Raw genomic sequence first — 18,936 nt, 5'->3', positions numbered from 1 at the left:
TTGAGGCCTTTGAACTGTGGTGCTGGAGAAGACTCCTGCGAGTCCCTTGGACTGCAAGGCGATCAAACCGGTCAGTCCTAGAGGAGATCAATCCTGACTGCTCTTTAGAAGGCCAGATCCTGAAGCTAAAACTCAAGTACTTTGGCCACCTAATGAGAAGGAAGGACTCCCTGGAGAAGAGCCTAATGCTGGGGAAGATCGAGGGCAATAGAAGAAGGGGACGACAGAGAATGAGGTGGCTGGATGGAGTCACTGAAGCAGTAGGCATGAGCTTAAATGGACTCCAGAAGATGGTAGAGGACAGGAAGGCCTGGAGGAATGTTGTCCATAGGGTCGCGATGGGTCGGACACGACTTCGCAGCTAACAACAACACTCAGTTTACGACCACAACTGAGCCCAAAATGTCTGTTGCTAAACGAGACAGTTAAGTGAATTTTGCCCCATTTACCTTTCTTGCCAGTTATTGAATCACTGCAATTGTTAAGTTAGTAACATGGTTCTTAAGTGAATCTATCTTTCCCACTAATAATATGTTTTTAATTACTGTTTTAAACTTGGGCATTATATTTAATCGTTTTTTAACTTTTGTATTCTGTTTTTATATTTATTGCCCTGTACACTGCCCTGAGTCCTTCGGGAGAAGGGCGGTATAAAAATATAATAAATAAATAAATAAATAAATAAATAAATAAATAAATAAATAAATAAATAAATAAATAAATAAATAAATAAATAAATAAATAAATGATCTGTTGTAAGTCGAGGACTACCTGTATAATCATTTTTTAAAATCTTCAATTCATGTTCGCTTCCCATTCGATGCGGAAAATGCTTTTGCCTCAAATCTCTGCAAAAGGCCCAGTCAGGCGAATTGGATCTCCCCATTTTCTGCCTCTCCAGTCTGGCCTTGGATTCTTCCTTATGGAAAACCAGAGAAATGAGCCAGTTCAGAGCCCCAAAGCCGGGTTTTGCCTTCTCACAAGCATAAATAATAAAACGCGCCGGAATGTGCAGGTCCGGCCTACAGCTGCCTTTGAGCTCGTTACATCCGGGCCCGGCGGCAACATTCGCTCTGTTGTTGCCATGGTAACAGCTTGGCTTGTGACAACCGGGCGCAGCGGGAGCCAGCAAGCTCAAAATGAACAGAAAGAAGCTGCAGAAGCTTACCGAGTCTCTGTGCAAATCCGCTAAACATTGTGAGTGAAAAATGGATCTACTCTCTCCTCTGTACCTCTTTAAACCCAGCCGCTCCTGGGTTCCTTAACAGATCAGTGAATTCGTGACAATTGTTTTTATATTGTTACCTCGACTGGATAAGATTGAGCTTTCCACCCAAAGATGTTAAAACTACAACTCCCAGAATTCCTTGTCAGCGGAGTAACCTAATTGAGAATGGCAATATTAAGAATATCGGGGAGATACATATTCAAATTTACATTCGATGATGAACGAATAAATCTTCATTGTTGATTTTGTTTCACTGTTTCCTTTTATAGTTAACAAATTTGAAGTGGAATGTCTCATAAAACTTTTCAACAACCTGGATGTGGAACCTAGCGACAGACATGCTATTGTTGGTTTAGATCGCAACTCATTTCGCAATATTCTACATGTGACATTTGGAATGACAGATGACATGATTATGGACAGAGGTGAGGTTAAATCAATGCTCATAAATTATTCTATTTTAAAATATTTTTGAAAAGCTATTTCAGATTGCAGTTTTGAAAATATTTCTATATTGGTTAATTCATGAAGTTTGAAAATCGCATGGAAGTCCAAATTGTTCCAGTTTTATTTAATATGGTTCACTGTTCATAATTGATAAGCCTTGGGTAGGATTTATTCTCCTGCATACTGAGTTCTATTGATAATATTATTTGACCCCCTTGTAGTATTTGGGTTTCTATATCATTTGGCTTTTTTAATGTCCCCATGTGTAACAAATAGCAATAGCTCTAGTAAAATATTTATAGTACAATCGGTCAATTATATTGACCCAGAGCTAGAAGTGCAAATTGTAATTTTAATAAAGATCTGGAAATGCTTCCACTATAGATAATATAAGCTAACTTTAGACACTAATCAATATTTACTGTTTGTACACTGTTGGGCAATATACGGTGCAAAATATAAAACCTCCTTGGAGTTGAATTTCACTCTTTGAGACTTCCATATGCCAATATGTAAAAAATTTGCTACTGACCTCTGGGATATTTTCAATGTTAGTCTAGCGCACAGACCTAGTATTTTCTAGTAATCTCCCATCTCACCACTAACTATATTCAACCTTTTTTGCTTTAAAAAAGGAGAGACAATATAGCAGTATTAAAATGTCATTAAAACTATGTTTAAATGTTACGGAATTGCTTTTTTAAATTTTCCAGGAACTTCAGATTCAGTAAAATTTGAATAGTGGAACTCCATCTCATATCAGAAACTTTGATTCAAATATGAAAGACTATGAAGATAGTCTTCTTTTGCAGAGGCATTTGAGGAATTACTTAGGGGATATCTGATTTGAAGACTGGCTTCAGCAAACACAATGCAAACACAAGCAATAGAAAATAATTCAACCAGTGTCTTAAACTTCAAAAGAGCTGATTTTAACAAACTCAGAGAGAACCTAGGAAAGATTCTATGGATGAAAATTCTAAAGGTGAAAACAACTCAAGAAGCATGGGAAACTCTGAAAAATGCTATCATAAAAGTCCAGTCCAGCACAATATCACTCAAAAACAAAAACAAGAAATTTAAGAAGAAACAAGCATGGCTGCACGAAGATCTCTCTGACAAACTGAAAGACAAAAATGATAAGTACAAAAAATGGAGAGAGGGACATATAACTAAGGCTGATTAGACAGCCAGAACATGCAAAGATGAAGTCAGGAAAGCAAATGCTCAGAATGAACAAAGACTTGCAACAGAAATCAAGGATAATAAAAAAAAGTTTCAACATATTAATAACAAGAAAAAGGTTAAGGAAATGATTGGTCCATTAGTGGGAGAAAGTGGCAAGAAGGTGACAAGCAACAGGAAGAAAGCAAAACTACTTAACTTGTTTTTTGCATCCATCTTTACACAAAGGGAAAAACAGTCCAACCTATCAAAAACATTACGGTAAAAAACAGATTAGAAACACAAGTTAAGATAGGCAAGACAATGGTAACTGAGCACCTGTCCACCTTAGACGAGTTCAAATCAGCAAGACCAAATGGATTACACCCCAAAGTTCTGAAGGAACTGCAGATGTGATCTCAGAACCACTGAACTATATCTTTAAAGCTCCTGGAGCACTGTGGAACTACCAGAGGACTAGAAAAGAGCTGATGTAGTTCCCATCTTCAAAAAAAGAAAAAAAAATGGATCCAGAAAACTACAGACCTGTCAGCCTGGTCTTAATACCTGAGAAATTCTGGAAAATTCAAGGTGCTGGTGATGACCTATAAAGCCCTACATGGCTTGGGTCCGGGATATCTGAGGGAACACCTGCTGCCGGCATCAAGTTCCCTTCGTCCAGTGCGCTCCCACAGGGAGGGTCTTCTCAGGGTGCCACCGGTAAGAGATTGCCGGCGGGTAACACCCAGGGATAGGGCCTTCTCAGTGGGGGCGCCTGCCCTTTGGAACCAGCTGCCAGTGGAGCTGAGGACTGCCCCCGACCTCCGTTCATTCCGCCGGGGCCTGAAGACCTGGCTCTTCGAGCTCTCTGGCCCAGGCTGAGGATTAATTTATTTTAATTGGGGTTTTATTTATACAGGGATAAATTTAATCTTTTTAAACTTGGTTTTTAACTTTTGTATTTTTGGTTTTTAATTACCCTGTAAACCGCCCTGAGTCCTCCGGGAAAGGGCGGTATATAAATGTAATAAAAATAAAATAAAATAAATAAATAAAAGAGAACTAAACAATGAATCAGCAAACACTTAGAGGCAAACAAAGTCATTACCAAAGCCAATATGGGTTTGTCAAGAACAGATCATGCAAATAAGACAAATCTTATTGCATTCTTTGATCAGATGACAAAATTAGTGGACCAGAGGAATGCTGTGGATATAATTTACTTGGACTTCAGTAAATAGACCACAACCTACTACTTGAAAAGATAGAAAATGTGGGTTACACAGCATCACCATCAGAGGGATTCGTAACTGGCTGACCAGCCGTACTCAGCGTGTGGTCCTCAGTGGAACTGCATCTACACGGAGGGAAGTTGTAGTGGAGTACCCCAGGGCTCTGTTCTGGGCCCAGTGTTCTTCAACATCATCAATGATTTGGATGAAAGGATACATGGGGAACTCATCAAATTCGCAGATGATACCAAGCTGGCAGGAATAGCCAATACACCAGAAGATAGGCTTAAGATATAGAAGGATCTTGAAAGACATGAACATTGGGCGCTATCTAACAAAATAAAATTCAATGGTAAAAACAGTAAGGTTCTACATTTAGCTAAGAAAAACCAAATGCACAGATATAGTACAGGTGGCACCTTGCTCAATAGTAACTGTGAGAGGGATCAGAATCCCTAGTGGACAGTCACTTAAATATGAGCCAACAGTGTACTGCAGCTGCCAAAAAAGCCAACACAGAGCTAGGCTGCATTAACAGAAGGATACAATCAAGTTCACATGAAATGTTAATACCACTTCACAATGCCTTGGTAAGGCCACACTTGGAATACTCCATCCAGTTTTGGTCACCACGATGTAAAAAAGATGTTGAGACTCTAGAAAGAGTACAAAAAAGAGCAACAAAGATGATTAGGGCAGGGCTTTTCAACCAGTGGTACAGGTACTACCTGTGGTACATTGGCACCTGGCAGGTGGTACGTGACCATCCTAGAAAAGTGGTAGCAGGGAAGGGCAATGAGCTGAACTGGTGGCAGGACCGCACAAGCCTGAGCGAGAGATGGGTGGAGCTGCAGGGCTGTCAGGGCTCAGTGGAAGAGCCAGGATCAGCGCTTCTTCGGGGCTGTCAGGGCTCAGTGAAAGCGCAAGGATCAGCGCCAGGCTCCATTTTGGCACTTCTGCTGAGCCCAGAAGAAGCACCAATCAACTGGAATGTTGTAGCATCTCCAGGGTCTTGTGATTTACATTCAGATGCTTGGCAACTGATTCATATTTATGATGGTCACAGTGTCCCAGGGTCATGTGAAGTGACCAAAACCTGCTGCAACCACCCAGCAGAGGGGAGGAATAACCCCACCCCCGCTGCCAATCCTCAACTGAAATGCTCACAACAATAAAAACCTCGGACAGGAAGAGGAGCGCTGCCGAGCGGGCAGGCAGATGTCTTGCTTGGCTGTGGCTTGGGGGGCACTTTTTCAGTGCCATTGTAACTTCGAACTGTCACTAAGCGAACTGTTGTAAGTACAGGACTACCTGTACTTTATCACTTTTTCCCTTTTTTGGGGGGTGGTCATCAAGTTTTTGACACCTTGCTAGGTGACTGGTATTACTCAGATGTTGCCATATCCTAAAAGTGTTACAATAGGTGAAAAGGTTGAAAAGCCCTGGATTAGGGGACTGGAGGCTAAAACATAAAGAACGGTTGCTGGAATTGGGTGTCTAGTTTAATGAAGAGAAGGATGAGGGGTGACATGATAGAGCAGTGTTCCAATATCTCAGGGGCTGCCACAAAGAAGAGGGAGTCAAGCTATTCTCCAAAGCACCTGAAAGCAGGACAAGAAGCAAAGGATGGAAACTAATCAAAGAGAGAAGAACTAAAGAGAAATTTCCTGACAGTTAGAACAATTAACCAGTGGAACAAGCTGCCTCCAGAAGTTGTGAATGCTCCAACACTGGAAGTTTTGAAGAAGAGACTGGATAAACATTTGTCTGAAATAGTATAGGATTTCCTGCCTGAGCAGGGGTTGGACTAGAAGACCTCCAAGGTCCCTTCCAACATATTATTATTATGGTTGTTGTTGTTATGTAACAGGCAATAGGGAGAAAGCAGAGGTGTTTAACTCATTCTTTGCATCAGTCTTCACACAAAAAATGAATTATAGCACAACATAGGAAAAAAACTACTGCAAAAGACAAACTAGCAACAAAAATTAAAATAAGCAAGAAAATGGTAAGAGACCTTGAGGAATATAAATCACCAGGACCTGACAGATTACATCCCAGAGTTCTGAAGAAGCTGGCAGATGTTATCTCAGAAACATTGCACCATATCTGTTGAAAATCCTGGAGCACTGGGGAAGTATCTGAGGATTGGAAAAGGTTCCCATCTTCAAGAAAGGCGGGGGGAACAGACCCAGGGAACTACAGACCAATCAGTCTAACATCAATACCTGGGAAGATCCTGGAAAAGATAATAAAAATACAGATTATGCAAGACCTGGCTCAAATCAGTAACTGTGAGATGGACCTTGGATTCCTAGCAGATGATCACTTGACTATGAGCCAGCAGTGTGCAACAGCAGTCAAAAAAGCTAATACAATCCTGGGTTGCATAAACAGAGGCACAGAATCGAGATCGTGCACAGTATTAGTTTTATAAAATCCTAGTAAGACCATACCTGTAATACCAATTTTGGTCACCATACTACAAAAAACAGTTTGTGACTTTGGAAAAAGTTCAGAGAAGAGCAACTATAAATGATCAAAGGCCTGGAGACTAAAACATATGAAGAGCGGCTACAGGAATTGGGTTTAGCTAGTCTAAAGAAAAGAAGAAACGGGTGACATGATAGCAGTATTCCAGTATTTGAGGGGCTGCCACAAAGAAGAGGGCATTAAACTATTCTCCAAAGCACCAGAGGGCAAGATAAGAAACAATGCTTGGAAACTGACCAAAAAGAGAAGCAACCTGGAATTAAGGAGAAACTTCCTAACAGTGAGGACAATTAATCAGTGGAACAGCTTGCCTTCAGAAATTGTGGGCACTCCATCACTGGAGATTTTTAAGAAGAGACTTATCTGAAATGATATAGGTTCTCCTGCTTGAGCAGGGGTGTTGGACTAGAAGACCTCAAGGTCCCTTCCAGCTCTATTCTATTATTCTATTCTATTCTATTCTATTCTATTCTATTCTATTCTATTCTATTCTATTCTATTCTATTCTATTCTATTCTATTCTATTCTATTATTTTGGGATTACTGTTTCATTACTTTTATTGTGTTGTCAAGTCTCAGACATTCAGACACTGACCATATACACAGGTATAGGCAATGTTCATACTCAAGATAAGTCATTTAAATGTAAATGCCAACTCTGAAATAAAAGAATAGAATAATCTTTGTTTTTTCTTTCAGTGTTCCGTGCTTTTGACAAAGACAATGACAGCTGCGTCAGTGTAACAGAATGGGTAGAAGGCTTATCAATATTTCTTCGAGGGACTTTGGAAGAAAAGATGAAATGTAAGGTTTTCCTAGTAAAAATAGATTTTCATGTTAATTTGAATTTAGGGAAAATTCATTATGAAATACATTGTAAATACACTATATTGTACATTTTATATCATCTATACCAGACATGTCAAACCCGCAACATCACGTGAAGTCACATGATGTATCGGAACTTTTCCCCCATTGCTGGCAATGGGGTCGGCACGGTTTCCTCATGATGCATCCGGCTTGCGTGTTGGCATTTTGACATCCCTGATCTATACGATACATACTGTACAGTTACCAAATAGTTAGCCTTCTTTAACTTTAATTTAATTAGTTATTTTCAGTTATCTGGAAGGCATTTTGTTTGACATGCATGCAGTTAATGCAATTATCCCTTTTAGACTGCTTTGAGGTTTATGACTTGAATGGTGATGGATATATTTCACGAGAGGAAATGTTTCATATGCTGAAAAACAGTCTGCTAAAACAGCCATCAGAGGAAGATCCCGATGAAGGAATTAAAGATTTGGTAGAAATAACACTGAAGAAAATGGCAAGTATAATAAACTTAAAAATACAACTTATCAGGTTTAGATAATACTAATAGTTTACCCAATTAACTCAGTTGGGCTTCATTCATACACTTTGGATGATAAAAAGCCAAAATGAAATAAATAAACAGATAATCTTGAGAATCTATTGGGTAAATCATCAATGCCGAATTAGAGACTGGACCAATACCCAAAGAATATTTTTAAGTAAATAAATTACAGTAAGAATTATATGAAATATGACTGGCGTGCCAATAAAAAAATCATGTGTGTAATTCCAATTATAATTTAGCCCCAAATAATTATATATAAGGCTTTAGTCTAAATATAGTGATTATATGGGTTAAAATATCTTATTTCATAGGACTATGATCATGATGGCAAAGTCTCTTTTGTGGATTTTGAAAAGGCAGTAAGAGATGAAAATCTTCTCTTAGAAGCATTTGGGCCATGTTTACCTGATATGAAGGTACTTATGAAGTCTATATCTAAGTATATTAAAAATAATCAATTAATTTATTAGTAATTTTATCATGAACAATTGTTTGGATGCAATAAAATTGTATTCCTATTCTATGTTTGAACTAAAATTTCAGACATGTCAAACACAAGGCCCGGGGGCCGGATCCGGCCCACGAAGTGGTTTCATGTGGCCCGCGAAGCCATCCTGGAAACAGTGAGGGAACGGCCCCCACTGCCTTGGCCCTGGCCCAGAGACCCTCCTTCTGCCAGAGACCCTCAAATCTGTCCCACTCCTGCCCAGGCCCCCATAGGCACCCTTGATGTGAAAGATGTAGAGCTGGCCACGCCCACCCAGTAGGCCATATGCACTCTAGCCACGCCCACCCAGTAGGCCATGCCCACCCTGGCCATACCAACCCGGCCCCTTGAGGGCAACCGCAATGCTGATGCGGCCCTCAATGAAATTGAGTTTGACACCCCTGAACTAAATCTTCTCAATATAAAATTAAAGTTTTTAAACTGCTTTGAGTGGTCACTGAGTGAGGCTAACCAAAATAATTATATATGTATATGAGAGACTTTTAATGCTGATCGTCAAGCAAGCCAATTGTATTTCAGCATGCTTTAATTAGTCTTCCCTTTGATCTAAAATAATTTTAACCTAAGACTAAGCGGCTATGCTTAGCTATGCTCTATCTATAGATTATACTTCTCAAACATGAATATAAATCATCAGTATCCAACTTCTGGCTATTTTAACCAAAAGTTTTGGATTTGTTTTAGCTAAAGTACTATTTTCTATTTTTTCTGAACAATGTGAACAATGGCTCCATCAATTCATGGAGCTACTGGTAGATCAGATTCAAATATATAAATACATATTGAACAGTGAAAAGCTTTTTATCTGAAAAGAAGATTTATTTTTTTCCAGATACCCTATCTACTTGCTATTACAATTCTTGTTCCCATAACCTTTAACTGAGGTGAAACAGTGCATCACAGGGCAACATTTTTTGAACCAAGGTATCTCAAATGCATCCAAAATGTGGGACTTTTGACTCCTGTGAAATTGAAATCTGGCAAATATTATAAAATTTTATGATATAAAAATTACCATAAAACAGATGACATATACAAAATGTCATAAAATATTTATGGTGATATTGTTTGACTGTTACATAGTTCAACATATGCTATTTTCAAGGCAAATACATCTTTGAGTGTATCCAACTTTTCTAGTGAAGGCAATGCATTAAAATTTCTGTCATTGTTGAAGGTTTTGAGGAATTTTTTACCAAAGGAAAAATCTCTAGAGATGACCCAAAGGATCACAGGTTATCTAGTTTACTGTTAAGGAGAATGTCATCTTAAAGATTGACTAAGAGTAGGGTAATAAGGAGACATGTTCCTGGGGGCACAGATAGGGGATTAACTCTTATAAAAGACATATGTTTTGTATAAAATATGAAACACTTCCATGTATTATCAGTAGTCTTATAGAAACAAATCTGTTGTAAGCTTGATCATTTTAATCATTCATTTAGGTTTTTGACTCCTCTGGAAAAGTACATCATCAAATACTAAAGTCATGACTTATAGTGTAGGAACTCTTACAGTAAATTTCTTGTAATAAATTTTTCAATCAGTGCAATTAATTTTTTTTCCTGCGGCTATATTAATGTCTAGTTATATAAACTGCCTAACTACGTGCATTTCTGTAAACCAGAGTGTTTCAAAAATAAACACATCAGAATATCATTTATGTTTATGGATCATTTGATATGAACAAAAATATCAATGTAGACCCAGATCAATAAAGACCCAGAGAATGATGTAACTAGCTTCACGTACTTAGGGAAATCTTGATCTTTTTATTTCTCAAACAAGCAGAATTTTGGCAAATAATTTCAATAAAATGTGATATAACATGATTATTATTACATTTTTATTCCATCTCTTTGTATAAAACACAAGGGGACAAACATACCTATATTCCAGACTCCTATTTTCCCCACAGCTTCAACCCTTTGAGGGAGGGTTGGGCTGAGAGTGACTGGCCCAGAGAAATGACTAGCTCAGCTATCATTCATGCCTAAGGTAGACTTAAAACTCAAAAGTCTTGTTTTCTAGGCCAGTATTTTAACCATGACACCAAATAGGCTCTTAAAATTTGCTACTTAAAAGTGAGATATTGGACATAATTTTAATATTTTATTAAACATTTCCACATGTGTAGACATTGTTCTTTGGACATAAGTTTGTTATAGCTTTTTTTTAAAAAATGTTTATTTCCTTTACAGTGCAGGATGTCCTTTGAATCACAAGCTTTCCAAGATGCTCCTGAGTTGTAGATCTGCAAGTAGAACATAATGAATGAAATGTAATATAGCTGGGTAGATCCAATGCTTGCATCATAGGATATCATTAGGAGCACAAGAAAATAAGGTGATAACATTCACAGCCATCAATAAATTTCAATATAATAGATAATAACTTAAAATTTACAACAACTGTTTCATATTAACAAATGAAGCCATATTTCTTTGTCTAGAAACACAGAGCATACCTGTTTGTGAGTCAAATATAAATGTAACATGCAAGCAGAAATATTCATATTCGCCGCCTCTGCTTTATTACTGGCTTTGTTTGATTTTCCACTACTAATTTTTCAGATGAACTTAAAGTTTGAACTGGATCAGCAATCTAGTTTGAAAAAGAGAATTTACAGTTTAGTATGCATCTATAATGGAATAGAAGGGATTAAGCTATTGCAAAATAATTCATGTATACAAATTTTAAATGTTAGAACTACATATTTTCACAGCATTGAATGAAAAATTATTGGCCCACCTTCTTTAGTCTATTACGAATTAAGTTTGCTGAGGCGTTCAGTGAATCATCATCCATATCTATTTTAGGTGTTTCTGGTAGCTTTGGGCCAAAAATGATTTCTTCACCAATAGGCTCTCTTCCCAAAAGGGCAAGTTTGTTGTCTTCATCTCTTCTCCTCTTTCGTTCCTGAAGTTGAGTAGTTCGGGGCATGAATCTTGCAAGACCTTCATCACATGCAATCTTTCTTTCTAGGTTCCAGCAAGCCAATGTGTCATGCTCTTTTTCCTGTGGCTTATCCATTCTTAACTTTTGGCTAAAGCATGCAGATGTTGTAGCACAGTGACGAGAATAGTGAGGTGCTACTACCAGACTCTGACAATGTTGTTCTAAAGGAGATGTAATATGTTTCAATAATAATGTGGAACAGGAAGATTGACAGGGGTCCTGTGTATATGTTGCTGGATTCCATTTGCTAATGGCTGTTGTTTTAGATTTCCATGATCGACAATCAAACTGCATGATCTTTGAAGAACGTATACAACAATCTTGTTTTGTTTCCAGGGATTGCTCTTAAAACACACACAAAAATAATGTGTTATGTTAGTGCATGGTAAAAAAGGCATTTTTGAAGTGAACTTTAATTTTGTTAACAATTTACCATGGTAGAAAATAGAGAATAAGATTTATTTGATGAGCAGTCAAAAAATTGTTTTAATGTATTAGTTTCAGAAAAAAAATCACTCCAAACTATCTTTGTTCTGCTATGCTTTGGATGAAGAATTGGAATATTTTAATAAAATACATAAATGTCCATCATTCTGGGGGGTTTCTGGAGTTGTAGAAAAATGTCCAATGAAATAATAAGCAAAATAAATTCATGAACTAAGAAAAAAAATTAACTACGACTAATTCAAAGTAAATCCTGTAAACACTCTATTTTTTCTTTTGCTCCCATACTTTTTTCCATGCCAATTTAGATTTGAAATAATGCAAGAGGTATTCTTAATGAGAGTATAAAAAGCTTTTCAAACAGTAAATGTAAAGTCCTCATTGAGTTGAGTTTGACTTGATAACACCCTTGGTGAATTGATACTGGAATTTTTGGGGGAATTACAAAAGTTTGCTCTTGCCTTTCTACTGATGTAAAATAATAAAAGCCACAAACCTTTACAACTGGTTGCTTTTGCTATATATTTTCGTCTGTCTTTTAGTTTGTCTCTGGTCTCTTGTACACTCTCAAATTCTGGAGCATAGCATATATGTAGCAAACTGCCAAAGAAATTCCGCTCATCCAGTTTTCTTTTGGCTGCCCTAAAAAAGAGCAAGAGTGATACTCAATGTTGTTGAAGTTAAGTTTTCTTTAAATCCAGTAAGTTAAGTTTTAACTGTAAAAATAAGTGTTGTGGTCTATATAAAACTGATATATGAAAGAAGTTACAATATTAAACAAATAGGGGTTTTAGGCACAACAAACCAATATTTACTACCTTGCACTCTGTATTTTTAAAAACTTGATCAAGTACACTTCAGTAAATTCTTCTGCTGGATATCCATCTAGTGGATTATATTCCTCGACAGTACCATATAAAGCAAAAAGTTCAATTAGTTCCTTCATAACTCCCAATGCAGGAACACCTTGGATTAACAAATATCGAGACTCTAAATTGACAGTGTAAACCTGAAAAACAAAATTACTTTAATAATGCTTTCATATATGTAAGTGAGCCGTTCTATTTTGAAATTGTTTAATACAATATAACAACTTTAAAAGAATGTACCAGAAGTTAAATATTTTAGGATTAATGATCAAGTTCATCCATAGATCCATAGTACTCCTTACCTATGAACACAACTGGGACCAGAATTTCCACTGCTAAGCAATGCAGTTTTTAAATGAATTTCACCTGATTTTATGATCTTTTTTTACCAGTTGTTAACAGTGAACATTTTGTGGTCTCCATGAAGCATAAAAGATGTTGACCCACTAAAGAGAGTGCATAGAAGATGAACAAAGATGATTGGGGGATTGGAGGCTAAAACACATGAAGAACAGTTGCAGGAACTGGGTATGCTAGTCTAATGAAGAAAGGTGACATGATAGCAGTCATCCAATATCCAAGAGACTATCACAGAGAAGAGAGGATCGACTTATTCTCCAAAGAACCTGAGGGCAGGACAAAAAGTAACATAAGGAAACCTATCGCATTGAGATTCAACCTAGAAATAAGGAGAAATTTCTTCAAGGTCGTCCTGTCCTGTTCTGTCCTGCATAGGTGCTGCGAGTGTGTATGTAAGCAGAAAGGGGAGAGAGATTTGGAAGGAAGGCCAGATTTGCTTTTTATTCCGCTCTTAGGATTCCTACGGAGAGCCCAACAAAAGCATTTGTATCAGAGAGCGCATTCGAAAAGACCAGGACGTCGCTTAAAGCGAGAGCGCTTTCTCCTTTACCTTCACTGCTCTTGGCCGGCGCCCTTCGCGATACTTAGCGCGCGATGCACATATCGTCTGCTGTGCGTGATGCTGGCAGACGCCACCAACCTCCTCCTCACCAGTACCAACCGCCGCCATCTTCACTTCCGTAGTCTCTGTCGCCTCTTCAAACCGTCACCCAAGTCCTCCCCGCCGCCATGGGCCACTCAAAGGAAAGGCGAAAAGAAATCGATGAAGAACCCGGCGAGGGATCGAAACGGAGCCTTGGCACTTTATCCAATCACAGCAGGGAAAAACGGCTGAGCGTCTAACGACATTACGCTACCCCAAAAACGGCACGATACAGTGCCGGAAGCCGGAACAATACTTCTGACAATCCGATGACGGTTAAGAGTCGCGACGTCCTGTGGTTGTTTGTCTTAAGGTGGCCGATTCTGGTACCTGGCTTTGGATGGCCGGAGGTTCGGCTGTCATGTTGGGGGCAGGAGGATTCGGAGCAGCCGCGGCGAGCGTCTCCTTGAGCGGGGTCAAGAACTGCTTTCTGCACTTGCCGCCTGGGCTGGTTTCCTACCTCCGACTGCAGCAGGTACAGGAATTCAGGAAGGTGGCCACCAACCTCCATTCCGGGATCGCGCCTCTTTTTCACGGCGCCCCGTACTCGTTTTATGCTCCATGATTACTGAGGTTGAAGTGTTCGTTCACAGTTACAGCATACTTTTCTTAGCAACATTTTTCTATATTCAAGTATGGGACTGTTAGCACTTTAGACGAGCCACGGAAGGGGACTCTTGCCTGGCTCCAGATTGTATAAAAAGAACCAGACTTATCTGAATAACAGAGTTGGAAGGGACCTTGGAGGTCTTCACATCCAGCCCCCTGCTCAAGCAGAAAACCTTATCCGCTTCATTAGTTGTGCTAAGTAAAAACAGTTATTCGCTCCAGACGAAAAGGATATTTGCAGCGGTGCCAGATTTCTTGGCAACACTACAGGAATGATAGGTTATTATTGTCTTTTTCTGAGGATGTTCAATATCACCTGACATAGGTGCTGTCCCCGATCTTGTTGGTCATTGTGTTTTCGAAATTTGCCAATAGTAGGTGCTGCCGCCCACTGGGGATTACTTGCATATGACATCAAATATTATGAAATGGAAAGTGGCGTTTCATTGCTATATTTTTCAAGCATTGCAGTATTGAGAATAATCTGAAATTAATTGCAACTTTCAGCAGCTATTAAATGAATAGGAGTTTTAAATCTGATATAGTTAAATTTGATTTTTTTCCCCATTAAGGCCTGTGGAATTTTTTCTCATTGTGATGAACACTTTAAAAACTATTTTTTTATCATTTGGAAAAATATCTTATAACATCCAGGAGATGGTATCTTAATGCAGTGTAATAATTAAGGGGTGTGGGGGTTGAGTTCTGTATTAACTTTGCAAATAGTCTTAAAACAGAGCTAAAGATGAAATTAACAAATTCCAGGCCATCAAACTATTGACCCTCTGATTCAACCCTACCCTAATTCAGTGCTTGCTGGTCTTTAGACCTTCCAAAAAGCTGCTCCTTTCCAGATTACTGACAATTGGAGCTGGTCTTATAAAGGCTGAATCTGGCAAAGCTAAAATTAAGAAGCCTAAAACCATACAGGACTGTTAGCAAAATATAATGTACTATTTGTGTATCTAAGATTGAAAAGCGTACAGGTGATATACTATATGATGTGCATATGCAAGGCTGAAAAATGAGCAGCATGAATTTTATTAACCCATAAAAGCAGGAAATGTATAAAAAATAAAATCAAATATAAAATTCAAACCCTGAGTATTTTATAAATAGAGAAATTGATTGATTGATTGATGACTCTGGGCCTGTCACATTTAGACCAACCACTTCCATAGTGTTGCTGTTGCAAGAAAAATAGGCGTAGGAAAGAGTGTTAGATATGTTTGAGTTATCCATTAAAAAGCTGCGATAAAATACTACTACTAATAAGTGGGTTCAGGTCTTATGGTACTTTAAGATCCAAATTAAGAAGCATCTTGTTGATCGATGCCTGATATAATAGTTATTGGGGGGAAAAGTGATTCTTTGATTTTGGTATAGTAGGTGATGCTAAGATTGAGAAAAAATGGGGGAAAATTAAAATCTGTCATTTGCCGATCAAATTGGAATACTTAAGGGAAAGAAATCTTTTGTTATACCAATTTGATTGGAGCCCTCAGATTGATACCAAAGGACTTCCTCGATTTCTGGAAATACTGAATTTATTAGACCTGAATAGTCTAATTTTACAAAACTCCCCACTGTTGCTTGGGCTTGTATTTATTTGTCCACTTACATGAAATATCCCCTGTTTGTTTAATATAACTTTGTTCTCTTTGAAATTCATAGAATCAAGTTGTGAAAGCTTCTTGGGGGAATCAACCAGTATTCTTGGGTTGGATGGAAATCAAACATTATCGTCAAAGAGAGGAAAACATTGTTGAAATAAACAGACAATTAGCAGAAAAGCTTGGCATCAAAGATGGACAACAGGTTTGAAATGCAGTCTTCTGTTTGTACACTTAGAGTAGGATATGAAGTTAATACATATGGACAGTATCAGTTTTAGTTTCAAAATCTGGCTTCTTATTAAATTATCAAATTGTCTACAAGTTATGCTTATTAAAATACCGAGATCCAGGCAAACATAGTTCAAATGACATAGCTAACTTTTGAAATGATTATTGTATACATTCACTATTAATTCATTTGCTTTGCACCTGCAAAACACACATCAAGTGCTTTTTTATGGGATATGCAGACACGGTGCACAAACAAAGAACTGCACACAACAAAGAATATTGCTTGAAAGAAACATGCAGAAATAATACAGGTAGTCCTCAAGTGTAGACAGTAATGGAGCTTGTCCGTTACATTCAGAAATCGTGATGGCCATTAAATGAAGTGTCCACGTGATCGCCTCATTTACAGAGCCCTGTTCTTTCTTTTTCCAGTGCAGCCATTAAATGAATAAATAGATTGTTAAGTGAAGCACAGGGTCCCTCAGACCTAGCACAGGCCCTGCCCTGGCCCTCCCAAAACTCTCCCATTTCCTGAGGCCACTTCCCATCCCTTGGGATCCCTGCAGGCTTTGTGTCTACTTAGTGCCCCACCATGTCCCACACCCTTGTCACCCATGTCATCCGCTGTCCACTTACCTTTCAAAGATCTCTGGAACTTGGGTTAAGAAGAGGAAGAAGGATAGGCTGCTTTGTTCCTGGGCCATGTGGCACAATCCTGAAAGCTGCCATTTGGGGCCAGCCACATTAAATTGTGGGTGTTCTGAAAATGATGGTTCGCTTCTGGGATCAGCCTAGGAATGGAGTGGTTTGCCCTCCTTATTTAACATGAAATCCAGGTTGTTCTGATGGCCAGGGAACTTTCCAGAACTTGCATTAGGGAAGCAGAGCAGGCTTCTTCATTCAAAATACAGAATAACAGAGTTGGAAGGGAACTTCTTCTAGTCCATCCCCCTCAAACAGGAATATACCATTTCAGACAAATGGTTGTTCAATCTCTTCTTAAAAACCTCCAGTATTAAAGCACCCACAACTTCTGGAGGCAAGTCATTCCAGTGATTTAATGGTTCTAACTCTCAGAAAATTTCTCCTTAGTTCTAGCTTGATTCTCTCTTGATTAATTTTCATCCATTGCTTCTTGTCCTGCCTTCAGGTGCTTTGGATAATAGGTTGACCCCCTCTTCTTTGTGGCAACCCCTTATATAGTGGAATACTGCTGTCATTCCTAGTCCTTCTTTTCATTAAACTAGACATACACAATTCCTGCAACTGTTCTTCATATGTTTTAGCCTTCAGTCCCCTAATCATCTTTGTTGTTCTTCTCTGCACTCTGTCTAGTCTCAACATCTTTTTTATATTGTGGCGACCAAAACCGGAGGCAATATTCCAAATGTGGTTTTGTTGTTGTTGTTAATTGCGAAGTCGTGTCCGACCCATCGCGACCCCATGGACAATGTTCCTCCAGGCCTTCCTGTCCTCTACCATCTTCTGGAGTCCCTTTAAGCTCACGCCTACTGCTTCAGTGACTCCATCCAGCCACCTCATTCTCTGTCGTCCCATTCTTCTCTTGCCCTCAACCTTTCTCAGCATTAGGCTCTTTTCCAGTGAGTCCTTCCTTCTCAAAGTATTTGAGTTTCAGCTTCAGGATCTGGCCTTCTAAAGAGCAGTTAGGGTTGATCTCCTCTAGGACTGACCAGTTTGATCCCCTTGCAGTCCAAGGGACTCGCAGGAGTCTTCTCCAGCACCACAGTTCAAAGGCTTCAGTTCTTTGGCGCTCAGCCTTTCTTATGGTCCAACTTTCACAGCTATACATTGCAACTGGGAAGACCATACCCTTGACTATACGCACTTTTGTTGGCAGGGTGATGTCTCTTTTTTTTAGCGTGCTGTCTAGATTTGCCATGGCTTTCCTCCCCAGGAGCAAGCGTCTTTTAATTTCTTGGCTGCAGTCCCCGTCTGCGGTGATCTTGGAGTCCAGGAAAATAAAATCTGTCACTACCTCCATTTCTTCCCCATCTATTCGGAAGAAATTGAGAGGGCCAGATGTCATGATCTTGGTTTTCTTAATGTTTAGTTTCAACCCAACTTTTGCACTCTCCTTCTTCACTTGCAACAAGAGGCTCTTTAGTTTCTCTTCACTTTCTGCCATTAGAGTGGTATCATCTGCATATCTTAGGTTGTTGATATTTCTCCCAGCAATTTTAATTCCAACTTTTGATTCATCTAGCCCTGCCTTTCTCATGATGTGCTCTGCATATAAGTTAAACAGGCAGGATGACAGTATACAGCCTTGCCGGACTCCTTTCCCAATTTTGAACCAATCAGTGGTTCCGTGTCCAGTTCTCACTGTTGCTTCTTGGCCCACATATAGGCTTCTCAAGAGACAAATAAGATGGTCTTTAAAAACCTGCCACAGTTTGTTGTGATCCACACAATCAAAGGCTTTAACAAAGTCAATGAAGATGAAGTAGATGTTTTTTTGGAACTCCTTAGCTTTTTCCATGATCCAGCATATGTTGGCAATTTGATCTCTAGCTCCTCTGCCTCTTTGAAATCCTGCCTGTACTTCTGGTAGTTCTCGATCCACATACTGCTGGAGTCTAGCTTGTAGGATTTTAAGCATAACTTTACTAGCATGTGAAATGAGTGCAATGGTGCGATAGTTTGAACATTCTTTGGCACTGCCTTTCTTTGGAATTGGAATGTAAACTGATCTTTTCCAATCCTGTGGCCACTGTTGAGTTTTCCAAATGTGA

General features: G+C 38.8%; 3 protein-coding genes across 7 annotated transcripts in view; 2 read left to right on the top strand and 1 right to left on the bottom strand.

Annotated features, from left to right (window-relative positions):
- Positions 1–1,139: 1,139 nt before the first annotated feature.
- Positions 1,140–10,705, top strand: CLXN (calaxin; the record flags this gene model as incomplete). Its single annotated transcript, XM_083378585.1, has 6 exons — positions 1,140–1,197; positions 1,498–1,653; positions 7,264–7,368; positions 7,743–7,894; positions 8,257–8,361; positions 10,655–10,705. The coding sequence occupies 6 exons, from the start codon at positions 1,140–1,142 to the stop codon at positions 10,703–10,705; spliced, it is 627 nt and encodes a 208-aa protein (XP_083234711.1).
- RBM48 (RNA binding motif protein 48) lies at positions 10,553–13,960 on the bottom strand. Its single transcript, XM_083378584.1, has 6 exons — positions 13,635–13,960; positions 12,674–12,864; positions 12,352–12,497; positions 11,205–11,755; positions 10,921–11,057; positions 10,553–10,707 (listed from the first exon to the last, which is right to left on the bottom strand). Exons 1-5 carry the CDS (start codon positions 13,752–13,754, stop codon positions 10,965–10,967), a joined length of 1,101 nt encoding a protein of 366 aa, XP_083234710.1. The 5' UTR covers positions 13,755–13,960; the 3' UTR covers positions 10,553–10,707; positions 10,921–10,964.
- A 31-nt stretch (positions 13,961–13,991) lies between these two features.
- Positions 13,992–18,936, top strand: part of PEX1 (peroxisomal biogenesis factor 1) — a 41,202-nt gene continuing 36,257 nt past the window's right edge. For 4 of the 5 annotated variants that reach the window (XM_083378579.1, XM_083378576.1, XM_083378578.1 and 1 more), the window contains exons 1-2: positions 13,992–14,202; positions 16,011–16,154. In XM_083378579.1, coding sequence (XP_083234705.1) covers positions 14,068–14,202; positions 16,011–16,154 — 279 coding nt within the window. In that variant the 5' untranslated portion in view covers positions 13,992–14,067. Of the gene's footprint in view, positions 14,203–14,398; positions 14,616–16,010; positions 16,155–18,936 lie in introns of those variants that run through there. The other variant, XM_083378577.1, reaches the window with a different exon arrangement.

Source organism: Vipera ursinii, assembly GCF_947247035.1.
Source record: "Vipera ursinii genome assembly, chromosome: Z".
NCBI classification, from domain to species: domain Eukaryota; kingdom Metazoa; phylum Chordata; class Lepidosauria; order Squamata; family Viperidae; genus Vipera; species Vipera ursinii.
Note: the sequence above shows the minus strand (reverse complement) of the source record. Positions and strands in the feature narration are given on the sequence as shown.

What these genes read in the sequence shown, in the direction of transcription:
- RBM48 (XM_083378584.1), bottom strand. Translation starts at nt 13,754, where the DNA reads ATGGCGGCGGTTGGTACTGGTGAGGAGGAGGTTGGTGGCGTCTGCCAG. An exon ending in GCCGGCCAAGAGCAGTGAAG is followed by an intron (nt 12,865 to 13,634) that starts GTAAAGGAGAAA and finishes TTTGTTTTTCAG; the next exon opens with GTTTACACTGTCAATTTAGA. An exon ending in TTAAAAATACAGAGTGCAAG is followed by an intron (nt 12,498 to 12,673) that starts GTAGTAAATATT and finishes GCTCTTTTTTAG; the next exon opens with GGCAGCCAAAAGAAAACTGG.